The sequence below is a fragment of the Salarias fasciatus genome, chromosome 1 (genome assembly GCF_902148845.1).
Source record: "Salarias fasciatus chromosome 1, fSalaFa1.1, whole genome shotgun sequence".
In the NCBI taxonomy this organism is placed as follows: Eukaryota; Metazoa; Chordata; class Actinopteri; order Blenniiformes; family Blenniidae; genus Salarias; species Salarias fasciatus.
This window is the reverse complement of record NC_043745.1, coordinates 22,159,404-22,180,891: the sequence shown is the minus strand read 5'-3', so window position 1 is coordinate 22,180,891 and position 21,488 is coordinate 22,159,404. Positions and strand designations below refer to the sequence as shown.

General features: G+C 41.4%; 1 protein-coding gene across 6 annotated transcripts in view; it reads right to left on the bottom strand.

Annotated features, from left to right (window-relative positions):
* Positions 1 to 1,487: 1,487 nt before the first annotated feature.
* zfhx3b (zinc finger homeobox 3b) overlaps positions 1,488 to 21,488 on the bottom strand; it is a 202,473-nt gene continuing 182,472 nt past the window's right edge. For 5 of the 6 annotated variants that reach the window (XM_030102752.1, XM_030103153.1, XM_030102915.1 and 2 more), the window contains 5 exons: positions 18,502 to 18,638; positions 17,743 to 17,943; positions 14,352 to 14,475; positions 8,313 to 13,853; positions 6,092 to 7,842 (listed from right to left, as the gene is read on the bottom strand). In XM_030102752.1, coding sequence (XP_029958612.1) covers positions 6,092 to 7,842; positions 8,313 to 13,853; positions 14,352 to 14,475; positions 17,743 to 17,943; positions 18,502 to 18,638 — 7,754 coding nt within the window. Of the gene's footprint in view, positions 7,843 to 8,312; positions 13,854 to 14,351; positions 14,476 to 17,742; positions 17,944 to 18,501; positions 18,639 to 21,488 lie in introns of all 6 variants that reach the window. The other variant, XM_030102988.1, reaches the window with a different exon arrangement.

The window sequence follows — 21,488 nt, the reverse complement described above, 5'->3', positions numbered from 1 at the left end:
TATTGCGTCATAAAAGAAAAAAGTTTATTTTAAGTTAGAGTTTTTAAATAATTTGTTTTTGAGCTCCATTGGCCAGATAGCGACTGCAGTGCAGAAAATTTGTGCTAAAATTCAACTCTCCGTTTGCTAAACTGTGTCTAATTACAGGTAAAAACGCTGTTGCTGAAAATAACTCCAATAAACACACAAGGTACATATTTCATTACCTCTGCAAAGCATTAGTGGCTTTACACACAGTTAGAAATGACTGCAAACAGCAGGGATTTGATCAAACTCATCTGTTCCAAATATTTGTGTTCAGGGCTGATTTTTCAGAAAAAACAAAGTATTTCAAACTAATCCAAGGAGTTTCTTTTTGATTGTTAGCTGCAGATATAAAGCAGGGATTTTCACTGATAAAGAAATAAAGTTTTTTTTAAAATTCAGATTTGAAGATGTTAACTGAAATCATGAACCACACAATACTCATTTTGAAAGTGTTGATCAGAACCTAATGATGTAAACTGACATAACAGCAAGGACTACTGACAAGAAAATACCCAAGAAAGACAACAAAAAACTATCTAGATAATTTTTCATTCCTGAAATTATAAAGAACTGCTCTATTTATGGTTGGAAGTCATATATATTTAGACATTGGTAGCTTTTTTGCATTCAGAATTTGTATACATTTTCATGCTTTTCTCTGGTGAGTAGTTATCATACTATATGACATATCATGATTATAGTATTGGTCTGTAAACAGTACATTCCAAGCATGCCCTGTAAAGATAGACACACCATGGCAACTCCCAAGTAGCTGAAATAATGTAAATACATGTTTTTTAACCAGTGCAAATGTTACGAAATCCATAAACATATCTAATACATAAACATACAAAAACTAAACAAAACTTAGACAGGAAGAAAAGCATTGAACTTCTTCATCATCAAACCCCGCAGCCCCCCAAAGATGAGTCTGAACCAGTGCAGCGTATGCTCATACTTTTTTAATGTATCACAATGAGCAAGAAACATACTTGATGAAATATTTTCAAAGGAGTATATTCAATTACCATCTACAATCAACTTAACTAGGACAACAAGGTTTTGTGACAAAAGTGTCTTTAAAAGTCTGAAGTTCCATGTGGTTGTATGTATGTTAGTTTCCATGTAATTTGGTACAGTTTGGAAATCTTCATATAATTACAGTAACAAAAAAGCTAACAAGACTACAGTATAGAAAAGACATCAAGAACAACATTTTTGGTTTAACTTGCTCTTTTTTGTACATTGCAAGGCTGTTTTTTTCTACCCTCAGATGGGCTGCCTGGAGCCACAGAGCCATGCTTATGAGGCTCAAAGGAGGAGTAAATTCAAGGAAACAAAAAGAGAAACTCAAAGCATAAAAAAACATTGTGGCACCAGAAGTCACAAAAGGAACAGAGAGCTCCAAGTAACAGTTCATCTTTGAAGTTGGAGCAAATGGTTGTTTGGTTGTTAGTTTGGTTGTTAATTTTGGTTAATACGCTTTTTTTTTTTTAGTGTAACTGCCTTTTTTTTTTTTTTCTTTTTTAAGAACGACAGCTCAGAGAACCCATCCCCTCTCCGTGTTATTAATTTCTCTATTTAGATTATGTAACCAACAGAGAGAGGGGCAGGCCGCCATTAGACTGGAGAGCTTCGCTCGTCACTCAGAGACAAGCGCGAGGAAATGAAACGGGCTGCAACGTGAAAACTGGAAGAAATGAAGCAAGCATCTCTGTCCATCCTGTCCTGAAATTTTGTAAAAGTGTCCATCAGAGCGCAGAAGCAGAGGCAGAGCTGGAGAAAGAAAGGACAGACAGAAAGGAGGAGGAGGAGGAGGAGGAGGAGGCAGCTGGAGCCACTTGAGTTCAGTTTCATTTTAAGGGCTTTCCTCAGTGTGTCACACGTGTCCATTGGTTTCAGAGTCCGTTCCCATTACAGAGTTGTCAGTAATCAAAATAGGAGGTGGTTTTTAAAGCTGTTTTGAGCCTGCCGTCGGCTCCCATGCCCAGTTTTGGTGTTCCCACAGCCTTTCATGTCCTCCTAACAAGTTCTCCAAAGCTTCCCAGAGTCCTTTCTTAAAAAAAAAAAAAAAAAAAAAAAAAAAAAAAAAATCATTCCTTCTCCTTTTTCTTTGCTTAGTAACCCAAAAAATAAGAAAAGAAAAGAAAAAAAAGTTGATGTCTTGTTTTAAATATATCTATTTGTATACAAGGGCTTGTTTGTTTTTCACAGTGGGCAAAACAATGACCTCTACAGCAAAAGCTTTACTTTATCTCTCTTGGAATTGTCCATTAAAATCAAGTATCCCAATGTTGATCTGTGGATCATCGAGTCCACTATCGCGTTTTGTGCCACAATAAAATATACAGTTATCTGGGGCACAAATTCTTTTTTTTCCTTTTTTGTTTCAACTGCATAAAGCTTTGGCCACATTCATGAATTCAATCAAAGTAAAAACTGCTCAGTGCTTCAGTATAATCATTCTGATCATTATCTTTTAAATTAGATTTCTGAATTTCAGTTAATCACAATCCAGCTTTGTGGTTCAGTATGTTTTGGTGTGTAACAGAAAAAAAATAAAAACAAAAGGCAAACAAGAAAAAAAAAATGAATTGATGCTGGCTCTTATGAAGCACTCACACGCGCACACACACACACAAACACACACGCACACACAGTTCATGCTGGCTGATTCTATGGTGGAGACCAAAACTTAGTCTTCCAGAAAAAGAGCCATGAAGGATTACGTTTTGGAAATAAGAGAGAAAATAATGTCATCGAGACAGTGAACATTGTCACACCATAAAGTGGCCAGGTCATATTTTTAGTTTGTCAATTTCAGCAATTTCAAATTAAAGCTAGTGTTAATTTATAATATAAAGTAATATACATAAACTAAAATAAAATAAAAAAATACTTATAAGAAAATAACAATACAAGTTCACCATTGTCTGGAAATAAAATAAAACAAACATATTTGAGGAAAAACTGTACAACTTAAGGTTTTTTTTAAATCAAGATATTACATTTCATGAACAGTATTTCAGGGAACTGGATTTGAGACGTGGTAAGCTTGCAGACCAGATCTACTCACTTTTAAGAGCATGCTGTGGTATTAACACCGAATCACATTTCTCTGCAAGACGAAGCACTTTAAAACATTTTGGAGATTGTGCCTTTACTAATTGGGGCGAATATATGGGCTATACAACAGTGGCCAAAAAGTAGCTTCACAAATGTAAATATTACTTAGTTTTGGCTTAAGGAAAAAAAAAAAAAAAAAAAAAAGTAAAGGAAAAAAAACAGTTCAGTGAGAAGGTGGGGTACCTATGCACATCCATTTCCATTGCAACAAACTGAAACAGGTGACTTCTTTGGATATGAGAGCATCCTATTTGAAAAGGGACATCTTCAAAAAAACCTCCTACTATTTCCAGAAATAATGCTTTGGAATGAAGATGCCCCCTTCAGAACCTGTAAGCTATTTGTGGACGTGGCACCCTGCAGACACAAGCGACGAGTCACTGATGGACCTCCCAGAAAAGGTGGGGGTGGGGCAGCAACACCTCAGCAAAACAGCCATGATTTCCCTCTGAGACTAGTTGTTGGTTTGACTGGCATAAATGTCACTAAACCTATGAGACGCGTCAGTACCAGATGTATTATATACATTTTTTGGTAACCACTATTACTTGCTTAACAAGTGAGCAACAACCTTAACTGGATGGAGGGATTTTCAGCAATGTTCCATGCCAGCACAAAAATGACAAATGGAGGTCACTTTGTTCAGCAACCAATGATGCAAAAAATTTACACAACAGTTTACAGTCACTTTAAAAATTAGGAAAAAAAAATAGATTATGATTATTAAAAGCAATCAAATGAAATAGGATCAGTCCTTGCTTAAGAAAAAACAAAACATTGTGATATTTGGAATGCACTGTTCTTTACAAACGTTATAGATCATTGGCTTTAAACATTGGTCTGTTCAAAAAGAAAGTCGGCAAAATGTCCTTTGGAACATATATTCACAGTCTTCAAAGTTCCGTTTTTGCAACAAGAAAAAAAAAATGTGTTGCAGAGGCAAGAAATTGGTTTATTGTTTGTTTTAGTTAAAGCTTAGCCAAAAGCAAAATGAGCATGCATCTAGGTACTCTTTTTTTCCTTTTTTTTTTTCAAAATTCTACATTAGCAGCAAAACGTATGTCCTTGAAGACCAGACCTTATACATTTTCATTAAAAAAATGGACATTTGAATGTGACAAAAGTCAAACAAAGATTAATAACCTCTATCTTACAAACTGCAATGGCTCTGTAACGGTGCTACTCCACAATGCAAGGACAAGGGCCCTTTTTGGTTTTTGGTATTTACGTAAAAAAGCCACCTGTTTGCTCGCAAAGAAGCAGAAACGGCAACTCTGATGCGTACTCCTTTATCTTTTAAAACTTTGTTTTCTTTCCCCTAAAAACAGCAACAAATTCTCAAGTATAAAGAAGCCTCTTTTCTCATCTTTATGCACCAATGGTGAAAGTGTTTAGTCTTTGGATTTTCTTTTTGTCTTAAAGCGTGAGAATTATTATTAGTATTCTTTTTTCATTTTCATTTATGACAACAAAAATGTCAAAATGAAATTAAAGACTGTAGCCACACTACGTGAAGAACAAAAGACCTGCAATGTAGTATACATATCTACAAACACAGGAGAACAGTGAAAAATAAGTGCGAATAGAGGAACAAGAAGAGTGAGAAATAGGAGTCAGACAGTGATAAGTGCACAAAGGTAACAAAGAAAATTAAATAAAAATAAATCTTTCAATATTTCATCCAGGATCTTTTTGTGTTGGCTAGCACAGAACCAACCAAATTATAAAATTTAAATATTTCTGAAAGAGGATCCTGCCTTGTCAGGTTAGGGGGGAGCATTTGGGTGAATGTTTCCCATGAAGCTGAGAAGAAGACAGAAATAAAGTTCAGATAAATTACCTGCCCATAATCTAGACTATCGGAATGACCAAGACAACATCAAATGAAGTGTCATAAAATTGGACAATACAAAAGCTAAATGTACACAAAGTTTTTTTTTTCAACCTACCATACTGTTTAAATTCATTTCCAATGCCACATTCTACTTAACACCAAAAATGCTCATATCTATCATAAATACAGAAGGTTGATTTTTTTTATTTTTTGTTATTTAATCCAAACTCTTTTTAACGTTCATTAATATGTCTGCAATGCTCTCCTTCTCTGGGTAAAATGGGATTGTGATTTCCTCACTTTAAATGGATTTTCATATTCAAATCAGCAAAGCATTTACCCTTTTTGAATGCCCAGAAACAATGCCTTAATGAAAATTAATTAACTTAACATGATTAAATCAAGTTCTGAAAGAAAACATAATGCTAATCTCCTGTTGGAAACAAAAAGGCTTAAAACATGGATTTCTGTAACAGAAAAACATCAGTGAGCTGTTGACCTGAGAATAAAATAGACATTACATTATTCTTTTACTTTTGCAAGCCATTGGTATCTGAATGCTTAAATAGCAAGAAAACTGATAGACTATTCTCCCATACAGTACATACTGGCTTTTTGTGACTGTGCTATTAAGTAGAAACTATTACAAAAGAAAGGGACAGCTTGTGGACTCACATTTCTTCAACAGGGTTCTTGGGCCATTTGTCAAGGCAGTCAATTGCCATACAGTACAACATTCCTCTATAATCACCCAAAACATAATTGCAGCGATCTTTTCTGTTCTCACATATTAGTATGCATGTACTTTAATTTAAATTGTAAAAAAAAAAAAAAAAAAAAGAACAGAAAAAAAAAGAAAAAACAAAACCAAACAAGAAAAATTAAAACCAGCATGTTGATATGGGAAAACAATCCACTAACATTTAAATTTTTGGTTACAAGCTTTGGAATTGCAGTTAGTCTTTACACATCTTTTTCTGAAATTGGTTTGTATACTTTTAATGTATTTTTAACATTGCTGCTTTTTATGTTTTTTTTTTCCATTTGTGATTTTTTTTTGTCTTTTTTGTGTTTTTTAAATATTGTCCATCACTGAAAGCTCTTTTACAATCTGATGGAGTCTGTTCCTACACTAGCAAGATTACTACTACAACTATTACTGTCTTTGACAAAGCCAGGCTGCTGCGGCTCCTCTGCCGTCCTGCCCAACCTGTCAGCTGACTTCTGACTGCTGTCAGAGTCAGACTCGTCGGTAAAGACGTCTGTTGGTATCGAGGTCTGAACTCCTGAGGTGCTCAATGAACTTGAGGTAACCGTTGAAGGTGAGGACACTGGAGGAAAAGAGGAGGAGGAAGAGGAGGGACTAGCATTGGGCTTCCCAGCTAAAGCTCTGGAGAAAGGGGCCTGGGGCCAGGGTTTGCCGGCAGCTGTGGTGTTAAGTGGGGTGGTTGAGGAGGAGCACAGGGAAGAGGATGCAGCAGTGGATGGCATGGTGGCTGATGTTGTTGGCGGGGGAGGGGGGCTGCTGATGGGATGAGTGGCAGACTGCGAGGTAGATGCGGTGTTAGGATTGGGGAAGCAGGCTGAAGAGTGAGGTAATAAACTAGTAGCGTGCTCTTTGGCATTTCTGACTGATCGCTTGATTGTTCTGTGTTTGTGCAATGCCGATTCCAGGTGTTGACTGAGTGCTTTCTCCCCATCCAACGTAGTGTTGCAAGCCAGGCAGTCATAGAGACTTCCAGCCCCTGCACCTACGCCACCGGGGACACGCAGCAACATCTCTTGCAGGTTTGCCACAGACTGACCGAAAAAACAGTTTGATTTAAGATGGGTTATAGCCGCATCTTCCTTGGTGAAAACAGCTTGACACTTGCGGCATGCCAGTTTATACTGCACCTTGGGGACGATGTACTGGTCTAGATGGGGGTCCACAGCTTTGCCATCCATTTCATTCTGCTCAGAGGGTACTTTATTATGAGAGGAGGAGGATGACGACGAGGTTGAGGATGAGGAAGTGGGGGGTTCACTATGTGGGTTGCCCTTTTGCTCCTCTGTTTTCACTGGCTCTTTGGCAGAATCTTTGCGATCCCCCAAGTTTTGAGGGGGAACTGGAGTTTGGCTGGCCTTGGGTTGCTGGATCTGCTGAAGCTGCCGCTGCTGCTGCTGCAGTGCCTCCTGCAAGCTCTGCTGATATTGCTGGTAATGCTGCAATAGGGACCCTGGAGACAGGCCCATCAGTGCTTGTGACAATGCTGGGTTGTAAGGAAAGAGACTTTCCATTCCATACATGGGTTGCAAGTAGCCTCCTTGGAGGGCACCGGGGATCTGTGGGGTGTAATACGGGGAGAAGCCAGGCATGAAGTAGGGTAAAAACTGGTTTGTGAGGAGCGCTGTGGGGTCTGATGCCAAAGCAGCCTGCAGGGCCTGTAGCTGGGCAGCGTCGACCACATATTCCATGCCGGGTGTTGGCATAGACGTGGCAGGAACTGCTGTATCTGGCTTTTCCTTCTTGGCGCTGGCAGCAGAAGTTGACGGGGCAGGAGTGCTTCCAGTTGATGAAGGGGTTGAGGGCTTGTCTGTCTTTTCCTTGGCCTTCTCCTTCTCTCTTACCCTCTCAGCATCGCGTTCTTTGGGGGGTTCAGGTCTTGAGCCGGACTGGGTGGTTGAAGAAGTGCAGTTGGATGTCGAGGTGGGGCTGGACTGGGATGCAGACGTGTTGGTCTGGGCTGGACTGGATGCAGCAAGAGACGATGAGGAGGGAGGTTTGTTGGGTAATCCAGATGTCGGGAGGCTCGGTGAGGGAACACTGGCACCAGGCATGTTCAGGAGGTTTGAAGGTTTTGGAGGAGTTAAAGCTGGAAAATATTCAAAAGCAGAGAAAAAATGAAATACATTAGTGACATTTTTTTGATGGAGATAGATGTTCAATGCATTATAAAACTGGCAATTTCATACATAAAATGGACATAGAAGAAGTAAAGAGTCAGTGAGTTGATTGGCAGTTGATTATGTGACCATGAAATTTTTTTGACTGAAATCTTTACTCTTGTGGAATTTTTCAGTTCAACAATTAGGACTTGTTGTCGTGACAGTATCTGTTAAGGAAGACTGGATGAAATGATAAGAAACATGATTCAACACGTCTAATAGATTAAAAAATTACTAGATGAGGTTACAAATTAATTAATGAGAAGGGCACTTCACCAAATGAATCAGCCTTTACAGTTGCTGTTGGTGTTTAACTAGATTGGTGAAAATTGCCCACCTGCAAATCTGCAGCTCAATTTATTTGAAATCAGTGAATGGATGCCAAATTGTGACGTACCTGAATTGGATGAGTTAAAGCTGGAAAGAGAGGGGCTGCCAACCCCTGGCAAAAGTACAGGTGGGATGCCTTGCAGGTTTGGATAAGCTGACTGGAGATTCAGAGCCTGCATTGCAGGGTTATCAAACATCCCCTGTTGTTGCATGGCCTGCTGCTGTGCCAGTCCTAAAACTTCATTGGCTTTCTTAATGCGGTCCATCTCTTGCTGGGCCATAAGTTGGCGGACAGTGGCTGGATCAAAGTATTCCTTTTCTTTATCAATCTGGCTGCCAATAGTATCCTTCACCTTAGAGATGTGTTGCTGGGAGAAAATGTGATCACGAACTGAGAGGCGAGCACTGTACTTGACACCACACAAAGTGCATTCAGTCTTCGGCCCCTCGTACGATGTTTGATTTATTCCAAAGTGCTTGGCCATGTTGAGCTTTGCTTTTTTCTCCTTGGCGCGGGCATTTTGAAACCATACCTGAACCACTCTCTTTGGAAGTCCAATGTCATTGCCAAGCACCTCACATTCCAGCATAGTGGGAGTCCGGTAGTCGTTAAAGCAAGATTTCAACACTTTCAGCTGGAGGTTTGTCATCTGGGTTCGGAAACGTTTTTGGCCAGGTCGATCTCCACTGTCAATGCTCCTACTTCCAGAGGCTCCAGGACTTGGTGAACAAGGGTCAGCCAGACTTGAAGTCTCGCTATGGTCAATCATATGTTCATTGTCATAGTCCTTAGCATAATAGCTTGTCGCTGGGCTTACCAGCCCGGAGGACATCTGATCATCGTTTTCAAGGCCGGGGACTGTGCCTCCAGACTTAGAAAGGTAATCACCACTGTTGTGGCTGTGCTTTGCATCAGCACTGTCGTTATCAGCATTAGCCTCATCACCTGTTGTTGTGTCTGTGATGGCTGTATTCACAGAAGAGCAATCGTCATTATCAATTTTGTTATGATCAAAGCTGAGATTAACAGAGGACATGGTTGCACTCTCAAAGTCTTCCATTCCTTCAACTTTGATGGACGAAGGGCTGAGTAGACCCCTGGGAGACAGATCCAAGCCTTTGTTCACTGGTGACATGGAAGAGCTTTGTCCATCACTGTTTGTGGTAGTGGGTAGTTGGGGGTACACGGATGTCTCAAGAGAATCAATTTTTATTTGCATGTTGTCTGGCTCCGGTAACATACCAGCAAGCGTCAAGTTATATCCAGCACGTTTGGCTTCATGCCAGTGACGAGAGCGAATGTGTGCCTCAAGGGCTGTTTTTGCTTTGAAGAGAGCTCGACAAAAAGGGCACCTCCTATGAGCTTGAGCTGGTCCAACTGCTCTAAACTGGCCTTTTCTCTCTCTTGCTCTAGTATTTTGGAACCATACTTGCACAACTCTCTTTTTCAATCCCACTTCATGGGCAATGTGGTCAAGCATTTTACGTGTAGGATTTGAATCTAATAAATATTTTTGATACAAGATCTCTAGCTGCTCAGGTGTGATGGTGGTTCTCAGCCGCTTGTCCCTCTGTGGCTCTTCGCCACTATTTGTGCTGTCATTCTCTCCAGGGCTAGTGTTAGCTTTCTCTTCTAGCTTCCTCTTCAGAGAGTTCATGGTGGAGGTTGGGGTGGACGGAGAAGTGGCAGAGCTGCTGGGAATCTGTGGCATTGCCCCAGAGAGTAGCTGACTTGCCAGGAGAGGATTGCTTGGATCAAACAGCATGAAAGGCATGTCAAGTGGACGGTCAAGGAACTGGGGGTGGATAAACTGATTTTGCACTGAGAGAAAATGCAATTGCTGGTGTTCCTGCCAGTGCTCAAAGGAAGGGAAGCCAATCTTGCACTGCTCACACTGGTACGGGATCATTTGTTGTGCAAGTTGTTGTGTGGCAGAGGCCAGGTGTGGATTGAGGCTCATGTGAGAGCTTTGAGAAGAGGCCTGACTTGTCTGAGAGGCTGAGGGACCACACTGCTGCTGCTGAGAAAAGGAAGGTGATGAATGCTTGATGGACTGCGCAACATTTTGGATCTTCTCTTCTCTCTGTGGCCTATGATGTTGTGCCTCAGACTGTGGTTGGTGTACAACTTCCTGTTTAATAGAAGTTTGGTTTTCTCGTGGATCAGCAGAGATATCTGGCAACTGCTTGGGCTTCTCATCATAAAGGTTTGAGGTGGATGCTGGTGAAGCCTCTTCTTTCTCAGAGGATGGGATGTGAGAGAATGCTGAAGTCGAGGGTGGAAGAGGACAGAGACTTGAAGAAGTGGGCATTGGGGTGTGACAGGAAGACCCAGAGGGAGTATAGCATTCATGGGAAAGATCCAATGAATCCTCATTTTGGCTGTCATACTGCCCTTCCTCATCTTCATCTTTGTAACACAGTTTCTTTTGGTGTTTTATTAAGTCAAATATACGCTGGAAAACTAGGCTACATTTCTTGCACTGGTAGTTCAGATTTGATGTCCGGATATATCTGTCGTTTGAGAGTTCTCGTCTTTCGCCCTCTTTTGCGCCATCACCCTGGTTCTCATAATTTTTCCTTGCCTTCTGCCGAGCATTTTGGAACCATACAACAATAACTCGAGTAGGAAGGCTCAAAAGGTTGGAAAGCTGTTCAAATTCATCATCCTTGGGATAAGCATTGGCATCAAAGAAGTCTTGTAGGACTCTCAGTTGGTAGTCAGTAAACCTTGTCCTAGATGATCTCTTACTACCATGCAATTCATGTCTCTGAGGTTCAGGAGATGGAGGCTTGGAGTCAATTTTTGTGTCTTCTAGGGTTGTTGTTGGTGGATTATTGAAGTTGTAAGGTGAGTCTTTATTGCGCTGGCGTTCTTTAAACAGGGTGTTTCTGAACCAGTGCTTTATGACCTTCTGTGGCAGCCCTGATTTGTCTGCCATCTCTTTGATCTGTTCCTCATTCGGGGAGTTGTTGATGTCAAAGTATTGTCGTAAGACTCGAAGTTGGTCATCAGTGATGCGTGTTCTTGGCCTCTTGTTCTGCTGCTGTTGTAGCATGGCTGGCGTGAGTTGCTGCTGATAGAGCTGGGCAAGGTCTGATGCTAGACTTGGCTCAACAGATGGTAACTGGGGAGGCAATTGAGTGGGTAAAGACTGAAGAGACATGGGCTGCATCATAAGAGGTGAGAAAAGGGGCAAATCCATTGGCATGGGTATTTGTGTCATAGGAACGGGTGGCTGTGGAGGAGGTACAGTTGGAGGTGTGAGTGAAGCCGAAGAGACTGGAATATTCGGTGTTGGTGCTCTTTGGGGTGCAGGAGGGGGTGGTGGTGGAGGTGGAGGCGGTGGTGGGGGAGCAGGAGCAGCCTCTGGTGTAGGAGGTCTCAGTGGATAGAGTTTATCATAATGCTCTCTGTATTCCTTGGCAAATCTCTCAAGGGATCGAAATGGAAAGAAGGCCTGGTGGATATGCTCCTGGTGACTCTTCAAAATCAAGATGTTTGAAAACAGCTTGCCACAGGCTTCACATTCCAGTTTCTCTAATCCTTCAATAGGATCCACCACTCTTGTTATTCCACCTGGACCACTTGATCCGCTAGGTCCAGCTGTCTTTTTCTGAGCTTTCTGTTTATTTTCATTGTACTGAATTACTAACTCAAACCCAAAATTTTCGAGCAGGGCTTTCGTTGCATTTCCTCGAGCATCTGAAGCTATCCTGGGTGGAGGCAGGCCACTATCATGGTTTATGTTTATTGAAATATGCTGAATGTCCTTCCTTTCTTTTGGTTTGCCGTCTGTAGAATCTTTGTTTACATAGTCGTCATTTTTTTCAACTAAATCTTTTTCTCTTTGTGTTTCTCTGTCCTTCTCATTCTGAGAAGAGGTCTGTTTCTGCTTTTTCTCAGACTGCTGAAGGAGAGACGCACTTTGTTGAAGTAAAGCCATTTGTCCCTGAACTTGAGAGTGAGGCTGCTGCTGCTGCTGTTGTTGCTGCAGTTGCTGTTGGTGTTGCTGCTGAAGGTGATGGTGCATCAACTGCTGTTGCAAGCAACTCTGCTGGGCCTGCTGGGCTGTGTTCTTTAAATCTTCCAGCAGTGAGGAAGGGGAGGATCCTGTGAGGCCAAGTGCTGAGTTACTGATATTAATCTCTGGGTTTAGCTGAAATTCTGCTCCAGGGATGTAGAAAGGGAATAACAATTGCTGTTGTTGTAGAGGGAGAAGTGCATCAGTTGTCATTGGGAAGTGCTGCAGAAGTGCTGGGTTGAATAGCTGGGATTGTAAGAGTGCAGCCTGCTGCTGGAGCTCTTGTTGCAACTGGGCTTGGGCTTGGGCTTGTGCCTGAGCTAACTGCTGCTGTTGTTGAAGCTGTTGCTGCTGTTGTTGCTGTGCACCCCTTGCAGAGAGAATTTCTGAAAATTTGGACTTTTTCATTTCATGGTTCTCAGATGGTGAAGAGTGACAGCTCACTGAGGAATTCCCCATGCTGTCCATGCTATGGGTCTGGTTTATGTGATTTCCTCCAATAATACTTTGGGCTGCCTGAGATCCAGAAGAATTGTGGTTATTCGAGCTACTTGTTGAGTTGCTAGCAGGGCTTGGACTAGATGTTGAAGTGTTCATGCTTGACCCTCCGGCACTCAAACCAGTTGAACTTGCAGAGCTCGTGATGCCCCCTGCCGCTTCAAGTTTCGCTGCTCTAGCTTTGGTCTGGTGTAGAACAGAGCGCATGTGAATTTCCAGAGTAGAACTCTGACTATATGCCACATTGCATGTGCTGCACTTGAATGGCTTGTTGTCAGGGCTGCTGGTAGGCTCAGGCTGACCAGTAGTAGATTCTTGCAGAGCCCTCTTCACCTTATGCAGGTGGGAGACAGAATTATAGTGAACCAGAAGAATGTTCTTCTGAGTGAAAGACTCTTTGCATACAGTGCATTTGAAGGGACGAGATGGATCTAAAAACTTCTCCATAGTAAAGTTAGGGCCCTTTCTGAATGGCAAAGCACGCTTAGGTTCAGATCCAGAATCTTCTTGCAGTGATCCAGAATCACTGCCTGTTGGGCTTTGTTTCTCTTCTGGATCACTTTCATCTCCTTCTTTGTCATCTTCTCCCATACTTCCGTGCTCTTCACCAAGAGTGGGATCACCCATCACCATGAGGTCACCATTCATTAGCAAACCACCATATAACTGTTGGATGTCAGCTTCACTCAGCTCCAGGTGGCTGGTTTCTAAATGCTTCTTCAAGGCCTGCAGTGTTCTGAAACTTCGTTGGCAAAGACAGCACATCGTGGCTGCCCTGATTACGTGATACTGTGAATGAAGTTGTAATTTTTCCACAGTCTTGAAGGCCAAGCTGCATTGGTTACAGCGGTATTTGTAGACATGGCGATCTGAAACAGGCAACTGGGGCCTTTTGTTGTGAACTTCATTGAAGTGCATTTGGAGCGAGTTGGATGACTTAAATACTTGATTACAGCCTTTCTTCCAGCACAAGAATCCCGTAGAATCCTCTCTTTCTGACTGCTGATCATCCAGAGGTGACTTGCGAGCTTCAGCTAACTCTGTGGGGAGTGAGGCTCCCTTCTCAGCATCTGCATCTGATGCATCTGTAAATAAACAAGTCAAAAGAAGACAGTTAATCAGAAGGTTGTCACATTGACTAAATCGATTACTTACATATTTACTGTTTAATCCCATCCCTCAACAAAAACAAAAACAAAAACACACTATAATGTTCAAAGTGATCATAGTCTGAAACGAAGTGGAAATACGCAATCAAATTCTCATTACAAGACCTATGAAAACCAAAATAATTTTGTATAAAATGGCAGACTAAGAAAGAAAAAAAGTGCATAATCTTTTTTCATTCCAGTCTCAGTCGATGAAATATTTTTCTAAAACTGTGCTTGAACATATTTTGGAAACTCTGTAGACTCATCTTATGCATTTTAATGTGCAATAAAAAAAAAACCTCAACATGATAAAAAAAAATAGTATTGGGCATGTAACAACTACATTTATTAAAAAAAAAAAAAAAAAAAAAAAAAAGTAAAAATCACATTATAAAACATAAACCAAGACTTAAGGTATTCAAAAATACTAACCAGGTTGCTTCTTTGTATCCTCAGCGTTTGAGTTGGGTGTAGCATGAGGAGTGCTCTGGGACTCTCTGTCGGGACTTGGTACAGGTATAAACATGCTTGCTGGTAGTGCCTCAGTCGCTGTCACCTGGAAAAACAAAGCACAAAGAAATTTGTCAGCGAGTGAAACTCACATCCTAACCTCTCACAGTACCCTCATTTCTACCTACCCTTGAAAAGTCATATTTGAGTTAATGAAGTTTGGATTGTAAAACCGTTACTTGTAGACAACCTGGAAAACTTGAGCTGTTTTTATTTCTATTGGGAAAAATATAATAAATTCCTGTTTGTGACAACCGCTCCTTGTATATCTGTTGCATAACCCCAACTTTCTCCTTGTGAAAGTCCACTTTATTTTCCACCTTCAAAACATTGAAATTCATCACTCTCAGTCACCCATTAACAATTCCCAACTCAACAATTATCATTGGATGAAGGTGTGTGATTACGAGGCGTTGTCTTTTTCACCTTCCTTCAATTAATACCACACACAGCAATCAGCTACAGTCTGCATGATGCATTTTAATTGGCATCACCCCCTCCCTTGTTTTAAGTTTAATTGATACGTGGAGAAGTGAATATGTTTCTCTGCTCAATGAAATTATTATTCTGTTGACAATGCCACCATAAGACTTAGGATAAGATAAACACAAAGGGTAAGAATTTTCAAATTCAGTTCTCTAGACTTATTTTCAGAAATAATTTCAAAGAATATGAACAGCTGTGGCTGACTATAATTATGGGATGTGTTTTAAAACGTAAGTTAGCACATCATAAAGTGTTATTAAATCCACCATAAAAAAATAACATATGCCGTCTTGTTACTCATCTAATGAGAGAGTGACACTTCTGCTGAAACTACTGCTGCATGTCGAATAGTCAACAGGTTTCCAGAGGCTTCAAGGATAATGGAACTATCAACACTTTGAATACAACACTATATGATAAATCTAGGGGGAAACAACTCACACCTAAATGTCTGTTTTTCTTCTGTTCAGAAAGAAAAGTAAACATAGCTTGAAATGAGCAGGGCAGGAAACAAAAGCAGTGATTTACATTACAAAGTAGACAGTTTTAAGACAGCCGCTTCACTGGATGATTACAGGAAAGAGCAGCGTATCCCAAGGTCATTCTTAATTTGGACTGCGTAATTGGCAAACATGGTTCAAAATGGCCATCATCCAGCCAGACTTAGAATTAATGAAGCACAATTATTTTCATTACCCCCATCTCTCGCTGACAGAAACTAAGACACGGAATGAGAGAGGGAGGACTGGAGGAGTGCGTGTACGTTGTATCTATAAACTTTATTAGTCCGCTACAGATACACTTTATATGTGACAGAGCCGGAGAGCACGAGGCTGGAAAGGAAAGAAAATCAAAGGAAAGGGGAGTGCAAAGACATTTGGTGAATGAGGGAATGAAGGGTAAGAGAGTGAACACATCATTATGCATACTTGACAAGAAATAAAAGTCACCTATTTCAGAATTAATTAGGCTCCTCTCTGTAGACACGTGAAAAGGATAAAGTACCTTTCCATCTGCATTCACCAGTTATAAAAAGGTGCTAGCTTTAATGCGTGTTATATTACCTCTGTTCTATCTCCTCTTGTAGTGGTTCAGTACATTACAACCTCTATAAAAGAAATAAATATTGCTGTCTACCATACTAATGTGCTTGCCATTTACTTTCTAGATGGGGGACGAAGATGGTTAGGCAGCCGACAGAGCAATGTTTTATTCGGTGATTGTCCAGCAAGCTATTTAGCTTCACAGGATAGGGCAGAACAAAGATTTGCTCACTGATTTACAAGAAAACAGGGAAAATAAAATTTTATTTCCCCTTGATGAGTATTAAAAGAAGCAAAGGAAGTTTTCTCTCTGGGTGGAAAATGGTGTAGGACAGCTCTGCGACGAATATCAATCTAATGCAAGTCAAAAATCACATGACTGAAGCTACACACGAAACAGATTTTACATGCTATTTAATGTAGGAGCATAGCTGCACGGTTTCGGTTTCTTCATTTTGCATTTGAATTCCTTACATAAGAAGAAGAGCGTGGCTCAGTGGTACTTTTTGTTTGCTTTTAGTGGGATTTCATGAAGTGGTGTGAATGTTAATTAAATTCTGATGAATCTGGCTGAATTCATATGAGCTTTCACGTTGATAGTCTTTGTTTTGACTCGCACACAGGTGATCATAGATGGAGCAATAATGTCAGTGAAGTGATAAATGAACTGGGAACTGAGAGAGCTGCTCATCTTAAAATCATTAAGAAATACAAAATCAGATTATGAGTTTCCCTCCCCAAATGACTGTGATTAGAAGAGAGATGAAAAGGCTCTCTGATGATGGGTGCATTAAGACAATTAAAAAAAAAAAAAGGGGAGGAAAGGCATCTTGAAAGGTCTAATCATTTCCAACACATGCTGATGGGATTGCCTGCAGCTATTTCACAAATAACAGCCTTCTTTTGTGTTTTATAAAAGACTGCATGTTGGGAAATTAGACCGGAAAAGGCAGAGATGACAACTGCTCTCATAGCTAGGCAGCCACTCCAGGGTGAGGGATTCATTAACATGGAGTTGCTCATCTTCGTGGCATTGCTGAATCCACACCGGTCCTTGACCTGACACACTTCATGCAATCTGACCGACCACATGAGGAAGTAACAATATGCTGGCCCTATATAATTCAGTAATGTGCCTGTAGTTTTCCTGGCAATAAAAGGTTATAAATGACTGAAATAACACTACATTACAGCGCAGTGGAGAGCTGAAGGATCTGATTCAAGAATTCAACACTTTTCCTGTGGGATTAACTTATTATTTCAATTCAATTCTACCCTATTCTATTCTATGTGCAGAGGTGATAGTACATGGCCTTGACAGCTGTGTCAGCTATCACATGCAACTGTATGCATGTCTGCAACTACCACTCCAAACTTGTTGACTTCAGGATAAGCAGATAAGTCAAATATACTTGAACATGTGCAAAAGGTAAAAAGAAAGAAACAAAACAACCATAACTAAAACATGCATCGTGGATCACTGGGCGAGACCCTTGACCTCTAACACCTTCCCCAAAGTGCTGCACTGTGTGGCTGCCTACTAATGGGTCAATTCAGTAAGAAAGGACTAATAAGGGATTCAGAAATAATTATTAAAATGAATAGGTGAACCAGAGCAGTAGTCCAGTAGAAGGTGCCAAAGAGATTTAGGGGGGCATAACAGCAAGAAGGATTGGGGAAGATTTTTTTTATTAAGAAGAACTCTTTTCAAAAATGTTTCCAATCAAAGGAAACATTGATTCTAATGAATGATTCATTCAAAATGCGCACTGCTCTGGACTTACGGTGGCAATGAGCTTGTCGACACAGTCCGGCGCCACGCTGTGGAGGTGCGTGAGGTGGAACTGCAGGTGGATCTTGTTGTTGAGCATATCCTGGCACAGCGGACATCGCAGCATTGGCTGGACAGAGTGTTGCGTCATCACGTGCATTCTGAGCCGATTCAGGTCTGTGTTGGTGAACTTGCAGTAGGGGCACTGGTACATCTATTTTGTCGGTGGAGAGAGGAACAGAGAAAGAGGAAAGTAGAGAGAAACGGGTTAATTTGGTTGCATGGGTGTGTGCTCGGCATGGTGGGCCTGTTTGGAAAGAGGCTGCAGATGAGCGGAGAGAGCGGGGCCCCCTTCCCTCGAGCAGGCAGAGCCCTCTGATCAGAGACAAGTGTGTAATACTGAGCAAGGCTGAGCCCTGGCACCCACATCAAAGCCCACCTGTCAAATACTATATTGATTATCAACCTTATACACAATTAGCAAGGCATCTGCAGCAGGAAGGCAAAAATATTTTTTTAATGAAAAAAAAAAAAAAAAAACCCTGCATAATATCATAAGCTTCAGTGAGATAACTAACTTACCAAATTACTGTGTTTTTTTTTCTCTACTTTTTTCAATTAAGTAAGTTTTGGACTTATAATGAGTTCTAGGCCATTAAAGATGTGATAACCTTTAGCAAGAAACCCCTAATTCAAAGAGTCTGAAAAAGTGAATTTCATGAATATCCGAGGGCATCGATGTTATCAAAAATATATGATTTTCAACTCTCACCTGCTCCGCAGCGCCCTTCTCCGCTGTCCTGGGACGCTTGGAGGAAAGCGGGCTCTCCGACGTGTCGGAGCGCGAGGAGGGCCTCTTGGAGGGAACGGGGGACTCTGACTGGTGCTGCTCCAGGTGGCTGGACAAGGCTGAACGTGCACACATTCACACAGGGAGGGAGGGGGATAAAGAGAGGAGAGCAGACATGTCAAGATGAGGTGAGGACGAGGCAGCCTGGGAGCAGGTCAATCAATAACACTGTGGATAAAGGGCTTTGGAATGTCTTTCTTAAATGTGATGTAAGTGCCTTTAACGGGAATCGGGCCGATAAATTGTTGTTAACCATGTCGTGCATTCAACATTAAAAAAAGAAAAAGGCAAAACACACTTTTTACATGTGTTAGAGGAACGGACACAACTTTTAGTCTTGGATTGTGAGGACAAAACAGAAAAGCAGAAACCGTGATCACAAAAAGTCATTATATAATTCAGGTAAATATTATTTTAAATGCTTTAAACATGATTTCAGTTTATTTTCAGTTTCACTGGTCAATTGTCCACTGACGAACAGTATTTCAATTATTATAACAACAAAGCTAAAACCGTCACTAAAAGGCTTTTGAACAGTTTTTCTACATCTCCAAAGTAAAGCTCCACACTGGGAAAAGCAAAATATAATCTGGTGTTTTTTTTTTCTTTCTTCTGACGAGCAGTCATAGTTGTGCCTTACAAGGAGTGTGTGTGTGTGTTCAGTTTGAAAGATTGTCTTCCCTGTGTTTCAATAGGCATATAGAAGTAAAATGGTTTGATTTTGCATTTGTGTAACAAACGTTCCTCAGCATGCAGCAGTCTTTGTGTGATCGTGGTCTGTGTGAAAGAGAAAATAGGACAGCAGGATTATAAAATGTTCGCTCAAACCCCGGAGCAAATCTCGATACTTTCCCAAGGCTGGGCTGCACATGACAAGCTCTCATTTAACTCCCAAGATTTTCAAGACATAAAAACACGCCACTGGGCTGAATGACGGCATCAGACTGATGATTAGTCATACGCAAGCATTTTCAGAGGGTAAAACTATGCTTTGGTAAAAAGTCTGTGGATGTCTGAAGAAAGAGGTTTACAGGCATCGTCAGGTGGCTTCCCATCTTTGTCATTATATAACAATATTTCAAGTGTTTCACTACCTCACACACCGAATCAGACAACAAATGCAAACAATGCTAATATTAACAAAATATAGAGTCTCTTTATTTCATTTCTGTAGAGCAAGGTCTTTGACGAGAGCCCCACTCTTAACCTAAAAGGGAAAATGAATAACTCGAGGAGGAGCAAGGGTGGACTGCTGAAGCCCCACACTCCGTCAACAGTGGAAAGAATCCACTCTGAAACTTAAGGAGGTGTCTTCCCAAACCCTAACAAGCCCATAAAGAGTTAAATTTGGCCTAATTTGTACAGTCCTGGAAGGGCAAATTGAGAACAGAGGGCACTGGCTGGGGAGGGGTGATGTGGCAGGGGGTCAGGTTAAGCGGGCTGACCACGCTCTTGCTCCAGACATTAAAATGTCAGCTCCAATCAGGACGAGGGCAGCTGAGCTGATTACCCAGTGGGGGACCTGGCTTTGGACAGAGCAGCCTGCAAGATCTCCCAGAGACACCGGGATCAGCCGGCGAGGCCTTATTAGGGTCCAGTCACAGCCAATCCTATTAAACACATCCGCCAATAAACAAAGGGAATGTTAAACAAAAGGAACCTCCCATTCCTTGACATTAACCTCTCAGTCATGGCACTGTCCTCACCAATTTCTCCTCAACTACACCTCAGTCCACTCGCACTTCGCCTGAAGTCATCTCGACGGGGAATCAAAGACGGTCGTCCGGGATCACCTTCACATTTCACCCGCTGCTTGGCCATTCCTTTGTAAAGTTGGGATTTTACCTTGGATTTCGTGTTATATTTCTGTTTATTGTTGCTAACAGAGTGTATGCTATATAAAGGACCTTCACATACTGTCCTTCACTGACACACTGCCAACACAAGAAGCTTTCTGAGAATACTTTGCCCATCTCCAAGGTCATGAAGGGATAACCTTTCTCTACACAACAGGACAAAGACAGGAAAAAGAAACAAATATAAAGGATAACACAAATTAAATAAAAATAATTCATATCCCTTGACTGCAACTAACAAAGTGTGGGGAAAATAAAGAGTTGATTTTTTTTTTCAGTTAACTGCCAACTATTAAGTGCATCCATACAAGCTTAGAGAGCCTGCGTGGATAAAGCATCCAGCATCCTCTCAGCATCCCGATTAAGCAGTAAACATAAGCGACGAGTATATTCCACTTCCAAAGTTGCTCAATTAGTGGCAGCACGGTAAAACAAGTGGCTGTTTATGTTCATGCACTGGAGAGCTCCTGCAGAAGGGCCCAAACCTGCTTTCTACTGCTGGCGCTCTATGTTTATGTGAGCGTGTGTGTGTGTGTGTGTGTGTGTGTGTGTGTGTGTGTGTGTGTGTGTGTGTGTGTGTGTGTGTGTGTGTGTGTGTGTGTGTGTGTGTGTGTGTGTGTGTGGAACAGGAGAGGGAGAGTGGTGAGGGGTGCTGAGGAAGCTCACGCCGATGCAGTCTCTCTCGTCATGGCCAATTATGACTCCATAAATCTGATCAATCGCTTTTCTCTTAAGAACACTACACCCCGACACCATCGCTGGCACCATGACTAACATCGAACTACTGGATCCAATTTTGTTTTATGTCAGAGGTGATGAAAAACTGACTGAAACACTGGGAAGAAATGGGAGCAGAAAGTTTCTCCTCTGTCATTACGTACAGTCTAACTCGACAAACACCGTTTCGTCCAAGCGTGGATGAGTGTACAGATGTGACACAAGGATCCATAATATGAACCGGTGGTCAGAACCAATGGCCGAAACATTGTGTTCTGCAAGGTACAAGGTTATTACGGGAACGGTGTACTGTTAAAAAAGACAACGGTCCCTGGT